Genomic DNA, 12,588 nt, shown 5'->3' on the forward strand with positions numbered 1-12,588 from the left:
TATTTTATGTTGGCTATTCATAAATAGCAGATCTACAAGCTCAGAGCGCATCACTTCGTGCCGCGCTGCAAGCTTGTATTTCTGCGATTTTTTTTAAATGTTTGAAAAATATCAAAAATGTTTGGAAAATTGTGAATAATTTTACATTTCTTTCAACATACATCTTTTCTTCTGGAGGTCTCTGGCACAAAACATTTTCAGATCGGGGTCCGTGGCCAAATACATATCGGTTTGGGGGTCCTTGATACGAAAAAGTTTAAGAACCACTGCCATAGGCAACATTATCAACGTTAGCACACAAATATCATGTTAGCACATCATTGGTGATTTGTATGCATTATTCAAGATATATGCTGATTTGTATGCATTATTCAAGAGATATATGCATATCACTGTAGCCAATGTAAAAGGATTAAGGAAAGCAATTCTCCCACTACAGTAAGATCAAAGAAATGTTTTCAACTCATATTTTAAGATGTAGGTTAACATGTAGTTGGAATCAAGCCAGTTAGCCAGATAACTGATAATTAATTTAACAAACTGTCTGAAAGCCTTTTTAATGGAAGGAAGACCCACAGTTATGTGATTCTGTGCCTTGTTTTTTAAAAGCCTTAAATTATTTCAAAACATCCTTTGCTTGTAGGACTGTTAAAGCTGCAATATGTAACTTTCCTGTTCTACCTCGGATTTGAACCCGCAAATAGAGCCTGCCTCCTTGCTCAAGGGAGAAATAAAAATTTGAACTTCAGGTAAAAATTTGTGACAAACCAGAAACAGGATCGTGTCAAAGGTTGTCTCAATAGAAGAGCACGGAAACCAAATATAACCACCCCAATTGTATAAGTTATACAGAATATTGTATTCACCCCCAAAAAGTTGCATAATACAGCTTTAACATCACTTATCTAGACAGAGACAAACTCCCTGTGGTTTGCTGTGATCAATAACATTTCAATGCAAAAAGTCTTCCTAATTTGGAGCAAAATGTATGCTCAAACCAACAACAAAGAAAATCACAAACTGTTATTTCTCAGGCAAAATGCTTACATCTCACAAGAGGATCCTAGTGCTGGGTGGATTCCAAACCAATTACCAGGAAAAGAACCCTCCAGCTTAGATAAGAGTTAAAAGTAAAACGTAAAACTTACTGGAGGCAGACCAGGACACCGCTCCAAATAACAAGGCCTTCAGCAGCCACAATGCACTAATGTCTGTGCTAAATATATAGCTAGCTACAGAACACTGTAGCACTACAACCCAGTAAAATCCTCAGTGTTAATTTAAGTGCAAAAGTAAAAATTAAGCCCTCTTTTGTTTAACCGTGGTTGTATTGAGGTGTGGATATCACTCTGGAGTGAGCCTCTGGGATGATAGGAACTGCTTATAAAAATCTTCTGTTAAGAGAGTTCCATGCAGAACTGATTGTGATTGAGTTTAGACGCTTGGACATGATTCTTCAGGGAGCCCTGCCGTTTGCCTGCCTCAAATATTTGGGCAGCAGCGGCCCAAAGGTTAGAGGAGCGCATTTGTGACCGAAAGGTTCCTGGTTCCGTCCCGTGGTGTGGACTGACAGAAAAAAAATAATAATCTGGGTGGGGAATCTGGTGGCCTTAACTTAACTCTCCCCCAACACCGCTGAAATGCCCTTGAGCAAGGCACTGAAACCCCCAACTGCTCAAGCGGAGCTGCTCAGTGACCAACAGTATAAAACTGTGGTTATGCGGGGCAATTCAGAGGTTTTAATGTATGTGTGAGTATGAAGCAGGGCATTGCTGAAAAAGAGCATGCATGCTCAGCAATCTCCCCTGGGTAAATAAGGGTAATTTATTTATTTGTATTTATTTTATTAAGGGGTTTACACCAAGAACCCAGAAGGAGAGGGTTATTACACTTATGCCACTAGATTTCATGTAACTAGGACATTACTGGGCTACCTGTATGAACCAGCATGTTATAAAAAGGCTGTTACAACTATGGCATCAGGGCATTGCTACAGGGCTAGTGTCTTATTCAAGTGCCATACAATAAAAGGAGAGAAACCTGGTTGATTCATTAAGGTCACGTGTAAATTGACTTTGGCAGCTTAATGATGATGCTTTAGCTACGAAAAGCAAACAACTCACGTTTGAGGATGTTCCGCTGTTCAAGCTCCTCAGCTGTGGGCCTCTGACTCAACCGCCTGCAGAAAAACACACTCATGGTCAGCACACACACATCCCCATGGTCAGCAGACACACATCCATGGTCAGCACAGCCTTGTACGATAATGCACATTCAGCAAGGCTAGACTTTGAACAGATGAAAAAATAAATAAAATAAAAATAGAGGTGACCCGATAGCCGAGTTGTTAGGGCGCGTACCACTGGGCTCAAATGCCTGACAGCAAGTACCCAGTTCAATTCCCGGGTGGCTGGACCATTTGCATGTCACTCCTCTACTCTCTCTCCGTGTTAACCGACTCTCTCAACTGTCCACTGTCTCATACCCCCCAAAAAACTTTAAAATCACCTTCAGCCTGGCGGAGACAATAAACAGGATCTATAAGAGACCTTCACAGTAAAACCAGGAGTATTCATTTGTGAGAGTGTAAATATGGACCATTATGGGTCCGGGGTTAAATTATTGCTACAATATGTAATGTAAATATCAACCTACTGTACAATGGTGATGTCACTGCCAATTGCCATCGTCCAACAGAAAACCTCAGAGAACATAGCTTAAACAGAAATAGTTTGAAAACGGTAATAAATAATCTACAGAGTAGCTGCCCTTGTGATCACATGCATTTCAGAGGAAGCTAGGCTAGTTTCTCTTCCTAAGCGTTTCTGCCAGTTTAAGTCATTTCCTGCAATGACACTTCTCTTTAGCATAGTACCATCCATCCTAGTCCTGTCATCAACAGACAGTTTCAAGGTTCAAGGTTCAACTTTATTGTCAACAATACCAATTACAAGTAAAAGGCATGTGAAATTCATTGTGCGCTAAAAACCAACACAGTTTGACTGACTAAAGCCCCCTTTCCATTGCAGCTTAAACACCACACCACATCAAAATATCGACCGTTTCCATTACACAAAAGTACCCCCGCTCAAATCCACAAGTATGAGTAGCAGACTCCGGTCATTGACACTCATTTGTAATGTAAACATAGGTGGAGGTCATTGCTTTTTGTCTAACAATGTAATGTAGGTGAGTGGCCAACTGTCCTGTATACAAATGCAAATCACCTGTGCACGTGCGGGTGAACCATTTGGTTCAAGGTTACTTTATTTTTGTCTCCCAAGGGAGAAATTTGTCTTGGACACACAGACCAGCAGCATACACAATACCATACAGTACAGGACAGAGACAAAAACATAAACACACAGTCCGTTTTTCCTAGTCATCACCCTCCATAATAATAATAAATAATAATAATAGCCACCTCATTCAGTATATAGTGCAATAAGACCAACACCTTAGCACACCTCAAAACCTTCTGCCCCGCCGTCTGCCCACCGCAAGGACATCATTGAGGAGTGTAATTGACATAGGGACAAAGGAGTACTTGTATCTATTGTAGTTGAACGCATGGGTCCCGTACCTCCTACCTGACGGCAGTAACCTATACTCAGTGTGTAGGACATGAGGAGTCAGACACAATCTTCTTAGCCAACCCAATGGTGGACTGCTCAAAAATGACCTGGGGGGTAATGGGGGGTGTACATACCCATAATCTTCCCTGCCATTTTGACTAATCTAAGGATCTCAGATTTATACTTTACCGTCAGGTTTCCGAACCAACTGGTGATACCATATCTGACAACAGACTCTATACTAGCTCTATAAAAGATCAGCATTATGTTTCTACATACACCAAAGAGTCTAAGCCTACGGAGAAAATGAAGGCGCTGGTGTATTTTTGCACAAACACACTTGTCACATGAGTGTGCCAGCTCATTTCACAATCGATCTGTACTCCTAGATATTTATAGGAGGTGACCTGTTTGATGTCATGACCATGAATGGTGATCGTGGTGTGGTCTCCTATGGACCTGGGATCCACCACAATCTCCTCAGTTTTCCTTACATTAATTTGTAAGTGGTGTTCATCACACCATCCTACAAACCTGTCCACTCCAGTTGTATGGCTACTGATGTCACATTCACTTGTGAGTAGACTGAGGATAACAGTGTCATCAGAGAACTTAAATACATACTGATTGGGTTGTGAGCTGACACAATCATTTGTGTATAAAGTAAACAAAAGGGACGAGCTAACTGTCCCCTGAGGGGCCCCTGTACTACTCACTGCCTTATCAGAGAGTGCCGAGTTAAATCTCACCTGTTGTGGCCTATTAGATAAAAAGGAAAAATACCACTTAATTAAAAACGGATTCACCTTCAGATCAGCTAATTTACGGAGAAGAATATCCGGATGGATTGTGTTGAAGGCCGAGCTAAAATCAACAAAGAGAAGTCTTGCATATGTTTTTGTGTGCTCTATATGCTTCAATACACAGTGAGCTAGTGTAGAAATCGCATCACTAGTTCCGCGGTTCCTTGCATAGGCAAATTGATGCGGATCTAGTGATCGCTCTGTTTCCTTACGGAGCTCCTCAGTTATAATTCTCTCCAGGGATTTAACCACATTGGAGGTTCGGTATGAACCAAATGGATCCTTATAACTGTGATTATAATACAATATAAATTATAATGTATTACAACTATGATAATTATAATACACTATAATGGAATATAACTTTACTTTACTTTATTTGTTTATTTAGACAGGACAGAGCATATTAATGAACGTCACATGAACGTAAATACACCGGATTTAGCAAAGATGCTAATTTTCATCCGCAGTCCTCACACAAAACATAAAAACAGAAAAACAATAACATCAGAAAACAGACAAACGGTGAAATACAATTACATTACATCACATAGCCTAAAAAAAACTAAAATATGATCACAAATGGTTGCAGCTTTGGTTTTCAAGCAACCATCTTTTCACATTGAATTTAAAAGATGGAAATGTAGCACAATCCCTTATATGTAGAGGAAGGCCATTCCATGCTACACAACCCTGTACTGAGAGGACATTTTGACCGAAGGTTGTTTGCCGGTGCGGCACTTCACAATCTCCTCGAGTGGTTGCTCTGGTACTGATTCCTCTTTCAGGCTTCCTTTTAATGAATTCCCTTAGGGGGGGAGGGCACAGACCATGTAAGGTCTTGTATATGACCCCAACCTGTTTGAACTTTTTGAAATTGTCGAAGCTAAAAAAATTGAGCCTCCTGAGTATGTTACAATGATGATAAGAGTGAGGCTTCCTGTCAAACACCTTGAGCGCACTTTTGTAGAGCTGTTCGATGGGTTTTAGGATCGTCACGCCTGTGCAAGACCAGTTTGTAAAACAGTACTCAATGTGTGATAGGATCATACAGTGAAGATACGATCTGGCAGCTCCAACTGTCAGGAAGGGTCTAATTTGTTTAAAATTTTGAAGGTTGAATTTAATCGTATTTGTGACTTTCTTCACATGTTTTTTAAAAGTTAGGGTTGAGTCTAGTATGACTCCGAGGTACTTGAACTCTGGGACAAGTTCAAGTTCCTCCCCACCCAGAAACACATTTGAGGACTCCAACACAACTGGTCTTTTGGAGAAGGCCATGCAGACTGTCTTTTTGGCATTCAGGAGCAGACATGAATCTATAAGCCAGTCTTGAATGCTTGTCAGAGCTGAGGTTAAGATTATTGACACCTCTGCATAGCTTTTACCATGGGCAAGTACAACGGCATCATCTGCATACATCTGGACATGTAGATTATTACATACTTCAGGTAGGTCATTTATGTACAGTGAGAACAGAATTGGACCTAGTATTGAGCCCTGGGGGACACCGACCGAACAGGTGTGGTAGGGGGATTTAACACTGTTTACACTTACACACTGTTTTCTGGTGGATAGATAGGAACTAAACCATTGTATAGCTTCTGGGGAAAAATTAAAATGTGTTAATTTGGACAGGAGGACCTGGTGACAGACGGTGTCAAACGCCTTCTTGAAGTCCAGGAACACCGCCATTGCACAGGGAGCTCTGTTCAAATCACATTTCAATTTTTCTATGAATAGGCAGTTTGCTGATTCAGTGGAGTGAAAGGCCCGAAACCCAAACTGCATGGGATGCAGTGGGGTGTGGCCTTTGTCTAGATGTTTGATGATAGATTTGACAATCCACTTTTCAGCCACCTTTGATATAACTGGTAGGATGCTTATGGGTCTATAATTTGATATTTCAGTTTTAGCGCCAGATTTGTAGATTGGTGTTATTACCGCAACTTTCCATTGAGGAGGAACAGTGCGTTGTCTGATGGACAGATTTACCAGATGTGTGATCGGTGCCACCAGAGCATCTGCATTTGTTTTTAAAAAGTTTGTATCGAGCCCATAGGCATCCTTAGCTTTTGATGCTTTTAGTGATTTGATGATGTTTGCCACCTCGGTTTCCGTAATTTCCTCCAGATTGAAGATGGGGAGGTCTTTTTGGACAGGGCGGGGTACAAACTTTGATGGATTAAACATTTGTGTTATTTCTTTGACAGAGTTTAGAAAAAACATAATTAGGGTACTAGCAAGGGTTTGGGGATCTTTCACCAGGGTGTTATTTTTAGTTCTAAGCTATTATTGTTCTGTTTGTAGTATTTCCCTGTCAGTTTGTTTATGCACTCCCAGACTTTCTTACCATTTCCTTTTGCACTCTCTATGATATAGGTGTAAAATTTTGCTTTTGCCTTCCTTAGGAATTGGGTGACTTGGTTTCGTACATGGGCAAATTTCTGTCTGTCAGTTGTTAAACCAGATTTTAATGACTGTTTAAGTAGTATATCTCTTTTTTTCATAAGAGCTCTGCAATTTTCATCAACCCAGGGTAGGGTAATTTTTTGCCCTTTCCTTTGTCTCCTCCTCCTGGTGAAAGATTCCATTACACTTTGTATTTTGGACAATAAAATACTGCATCCCATTTCAATATCATCACCACATGTGTAGATGTCATCCCACTCAACCCTTTTTAGGGCAACCTCAAAGCTGTGTTGTAGATTCTTTGGGATGGTGCTGACCATTGGTTGGGGCTGGGTTTTATTGAACCGTTGTTTTGAAAGTTTTCTGGCAAAAAATATTATATTATGGTCTGACAGACCTGTTAGGAAATTATATGTTTTGGTGATTCTTTCCACTTTGTTGGAAAACAGTAGATCAATTCTAGTTGCTGAGTGGCTAGTGATTCTCGTAGGCTGCTCTATCATTTGAGTGAGATTGTAGTAATCTGTTATTTGTTTGAGATTTTTCCTAATCTTCTTGTCATCCCAATTTACATTTATGTCACCGATTAATATTACCTCTTTGTTAAAGTCACAGGCTGTCAGAATAGATTTTAGTTGCTCATAGACTTCAACCTTGGCTGATGGTTGGCGGTATAAACAGATTAATGTAAAAGACATTTCAGCTGAGAGTGTGATTTCCACACCGACACACTCTGCCTTGATCTCATTTGGCCATGTAATCGGTCTACACTCCAAGCTGCTTTTTACATAAAGCAGGGCCCCCCCACCCTTCCCTGTTGTACCTCTGTCCCGTCGGAAGACATTGTACCCGGGCATGCTTACTAGAGCATCTGGGGATGATTGGTTCAACCAAGTTTCCGTCAGTCCCAAACAGTCAATGTTTGAATTTACAAGCAGGTTTTCAATTTCACTTTTTTTGTTCTTCATACTCCGAATGTTTAAGTGGCCGCAAAACAGCCCTTTCGGTTTGCACCAGGGGTCCCACACAGTTTTAGCTTGATTTAGTGTCTGAAAAATATTGGTGGATCTGTGTTTTTTGAATACCGGGTTCCTGTGTTTTACCTTGGTGGGAGGTTTCGACGTGGGGGGAGGGGGGGTTGGGGCTTGAGGAGGTGTTATGCCTTGATCCTGGGGGGATGGGGGTGATGTAGGCCCGGTGTCCAGCAGCCCAGCTCCGCAGCAGAGACTTCTGGGCTCGATGGTCCCAGTCCCTGGTAGTGCAGTGTGGCCGCTGGTAGATATCTCCACTCCGGGGCAGTGTAGGCCATCTCGGGGTGATGTAGGCCCGGTGTCCAGTGGCCCAGCTCCGCAGCAGAGACTTTTGGGTTCGATGGTGGTCCCGCTGTCCTGCCCCGTACTTCCGGATATGGTGGTGGTTCCGTACTCACGGGGCAGTGGTGGATGGTTGTCCAGTGGCCCAGCTCCGCAGCAGAGACTTCTGGGCTCGATGGTGGTCCCGCTGTCCTGCCCCGTACTTCCGGATATGGTGGTGGTTCCGTACTCACGGGGCAGCGGTGGATGGTTGACCAGAACCAGTGGTCTGGCTCCGACCCAGAGACTTCCAGATATGGTGGTGGTGGTGGACTCGTTGTTGTCCCGCCCCGTACTTCCAGACATGGTGGTGGTTCTGTACTCACGGGGCGGCATAGGTCTTGCTGGGTCGATCCCAAGTAGCCTCCTGAAAACCGGGGGGGGTAGGTGAAGCCATGCGAGCAACTCGTTGGCAGCTTGGTGTGGTTGCAGGGGCTGTGCGAGCCAAGCTAGCGTTTGTAGCCAGCTGTTGTTGTTGATGTTAGCCCCCTTAGCATTAGCTCCATTGAGTTCTGTCGAGTCTCCTAGAACCGGATTTGGACCGGGACATGGGTGGATGTCCCCTGACAGCAGCAGGCATATTGAGATGAAGATTCTGCGGTCTCCGCTTCCCTTCACAATGAGGGGTCGCCATGCACGCCGTAGCAGTTTATCGTACGTCGCTGCATATCCAAAGCCAGGGTGTTTGGCTGTCGTTATGTCCTCGTCAGGAATATAGAAGTTCGGCAGGTTCAACTTTAGCTTCGGTTCACTCACTGTTGTCTTGACTTTGAGGGATGAGTCGCGTGAGCCCTGATACACTATAAATATGGATACCATTATTAACAGTATAATAGTATTTCCCTGTTGTTGTGAGGAGCGCAGCACAGACGCTGCTGCTACCGTCGCACCTCGTTGTCGCCGCATGATGACGCACGCACGCACGCTGATTATTAACTGATTATAATACAATATAAATTAGTATAATTTATTACAACTATGATAATTATAACACACTAATAGATTACAACTGTGATCATAATACACTATAAAGTAGTATAATGTTTTACAACTATTATAATACACTATAATAGATTATAACTGATTATAATACACTATAAAGTAGTATAATGTTTTACAACTATGATACTTATGGTACACTATAATAGATTATAACTGTGATTATAATACACTATAAATTATTATAATGTTTTACAACTATGATAATTATAACACTAGAATAGATTTTAACTGTGATTTTAATAATCTATAAAGTATTATAATGTTTTACAACTATATCCTGTTCTAAATAAAAAGTTGGTGAGTGATCAGTCATTATGAAGTGTTTGGCCCCGCTTGGCCTAGCTCAGACCTACCCAGGACTGGGTACTTTTTAGGCACCAGTTTAGTACCACTTACACACCACTCTACCCACTTCCTTGTAGTGGAAACCGAGGCACAAGTGGGCGGTGTGGTGTGAGGCCATGCATATGGAAAGCCGCCTTTAAGGCATTTAGCGCCAGGCTGGCATATTCCGGTTCAATGTAATACACAGTTCCCTAGTTAGTCCCCAAAGGAACCAAATATGTTTATGTAAAGTGGACGTTCCAGTTAAACAAAGTAATTTTGTGACTAGTGCCAACCTGCGAACATTGATTTGTTTGCATTTCGTGCAAATTAACGCTCATCTTAATTGAAGTGCTCGCTCACATGTACCACATTGGTATAGTGTTTAACTCATTTTGGGCGGGAACCCCTTTTTGTAACTATACCTTTCAGGACGGGAACCCCTTTTGAGTTTTTCAGAAAACTTAGGTCAGGATTTAGAAGGCGTTTTTAGACACCTCAGGTCTAAATGGGTTAAAAAATGCTGCAACCCGCTGCATTAGGCATGCACATAAGACTGCTGAAATTGACTCGAGCCTTATATATATACACACTTTATTGTCGTGTGCCAAAAACAGCCGATCTACAAGCTCTCAACGTGTTATAAAGCATTAGGAGCTGCATGATGGAGAGCTAGCGCAACACAGAGACGAGTGCCAGAAGAAATCAGATAATCAATCTCTGTGCCGATGCTGGATTGAGGAGCAGGATGACACCTGCACACAGTTTATATGAGGACTGCACATGCAAATCAGTGTATGAGGCCTAGAGACTTATTTATAATCGTTTGTGTGCTGGTGTCAAATGCTGAAAGTAGCCGATCAACAAGCTCACAACTTGTAGATCGACTATTTTCGGCATACACACAAATTTTTTCCCCCTCTTCATGCAAGGTTTAGTGAGATTTGTGTCTAAAATATCTCCAATCTCTGTAATTCATATACGGAAAATAGGCAATCCCGATGGCATTCCAGCAAGGTTATAGTAAATTGATTGGAGACAACCTGACCATGTTAATTGAACTCAAGTGTGAAAATAGACATTTAGATTTCAATTAACCCTAGAGATCATTCTGTGTAGACATTGTATCGATGATAGTCACCCTCTCACTGGGTTTGACAAACAGCTCAAACAGCTGCACTGTCACGTCAAGTTCAGGGTTGCAGTAATCAGTCACTAGTTACCTTTTCCAAAATAATGGCGTTACTTAGTTACATTTAAGACCTAATTTGTTGCCACAAATGAAAAGGAAAATCCATCCGACACATTCGCGAGGTTTCCTGATCAATGAACTAGGTCGTCTCCGTCAACGCCACGGAGACTTGCACGGATGTTACACAGAAATTGGTGAGTGGGCCAGCAGGCTGTGGTGATTGCGTTATCATTCTATTCGGCTCTGTATTCAATGGGTCACCACTTATGGTGTAACACACACGCCGGCTGGCTGGTCTTGTTTTTATTACATTAATTTACCGCACCTGTGTGACATGGCAGATATTGAGAGAAGACAAGAGAGGTTACCCTCTCTCTGCAGTACAGTCATGGAAGTATTCACACTATTTTTGGATTTATTGGTGGAAGGAGAAGTACAATGCGAATAGCCTTGGTGAAAGCCCAGTACAGCTCCACCTCCACAACACTGGTGGTCACTCCGGTAGGCTTGCTTTTGGTTTGATTTGATTTTGGTAAAAGATATACAAGTAAAATCATTCACACTATAACTTAAACCCAGGAGAACACATTAAAGCATAAGGAGACACTTGTGGTCCTGCAGCTGCACTCTTGATTTTATGTTTATCAAACTTCCTTGCAGAGGGGTTTTAATCGTCGGTAACGCATAAATAATCTAACGAGTTATTTTTCTCAGAAGGTAATCCTGTAACGTAACGAGTTACTTTTAAAAGTAACGTTACCCAACACTGTAATCCATTGAGCACGCTGAAAATAGCCGATCTACAAGCTCACAACGCGTCACAGCGCGACACGTGGCGAGCTTGTAGATCGGCACGCAACGTAGTATAAATCAGGATAAAGAGCTGCTTGTCTCGCCTGTTCTCGTTTTTTCCTGCTCGAGTGCACCCACTCAAGGGAAACAAGATGGGGAGGGGACTGCATGAGTCCTTCGCTTCCCAACGCCGGCTGTACACATCTGATCCGATGTCCAGTCATCCCTGTGCAGGCACGCACGCACACACCACAACGATTGCCCCTGCCTAAACAATCTCCACCAATTTAATCTCCCCACGAATCATCATTGTCATCTTCATTATGCAACAAAGCGGCAGTCTGTGTGTATGAGGTCACAGGACCCGGGCCATAATGACATTATGCAAGGAATTACACAAGGTTTTATGAAAAGGCCAATATGATAAACCATTTGATGAATAGTAAATACATCGTGGGGAACAAGGACAAGGGAACAGTGCAGAGGTCAGAACGTCCTACACCAGGATTTATCCTGATCAGCTTTGATTGGCTGAACACCAAGGACTGTGCTGGTGGACCAAATAGCACAAAATTGTGAATAATGCATCTGATGACACTGGTGAAAGGAGAGTAGGGCAGGGCTTTTTTGGGAATACGACAGGCAGGCAGGCAGGCAGGCCTTCTGGGAACACAGCTTGTTCCAGACGCAGTGGGGGGAACAGAGGCTAGCGTGCCAACGACTCTAGTTGACACTCTCGCTTTCCCCTTCCTAGCAACCACATTTCCCATGCCTCAGTTCGTATTATACTCGTCTAGCCTTCCATTTATTTCTGCTGATGGGATTAGTTGTGGGGTAGGGCTGGGTTAAGGTTATATAACGATAGGAGTCTGGATATTGTGATATGGCATAATGGTTGTCTTTTCCTGGTTTTAAATAACCTAAACCCTATTTTATACTTTAAGAAATGTTCAGAAATCGCGAAAATAGCGACGTGTTGTGAGCTTGTAAATGCGATATTCGCAATTTTGGAAATGTTTTGAAAAGTAAAAATAAATAAATAATATAATCACAATATTGATAAGAGGTATTTGGTAAAAAAAAAATGGGATCTCTGATTTTATCCATATCGCTCAGCCCCATTATGGGGTATACAC

General features: G+C 42.2%; 2 protein-coding genes across 3 annotated transcripts in view; one reads left to right on the forward strand and one right to left on the reverse strand.

Moving 5' to 3' along the window:
• ripk1l (receptor (TNFRSF)-interacting serine-threonine kinase 1, like) overlaps positions 1 to 12,588 on the forward strand; it is a 733,201-nt gene that overhangs the window by 127,839 nt on the left and 592,774 nt on the right. The gene's annotated exons all lie outside the window — the stretch shown is intronic.
• LOC308094411 (phosphatase and actin regulator 1-like) overlaps positions 1 to 12,588 on the reverse strand; it is a gene marked incomplete at its 5' end in the record, with an annotated part of 40,135 nt that overhangs the window by 6,876 nt on the left and 20,671 nt on the right. Inside the window, one exon of the mRNA XM_080441056.1 lies at positions 2,124 to 2,179. Coding sequence (XP_080297182.1) covers positions 2,124 to 2,179 — 56 coding nt within the window. The remainder of the gene's footprint in view (positions 1 to 2,123; positions 2,180 to 12,588) is intronic.

The sequence above is a fragment of the Gymnoscopelus braueri genome (assembly GCF_963280865.1).
Source record: "Gymnoscopelus braueri genome assembly, chromosome: 10".
Lineage (NCBI taxonomy): Eukaryota > Metazoa > Chordata > Actinopteri > Myctophiformes > Myctophidae > Gymnoscopelus > Gymnoscopelus braueri.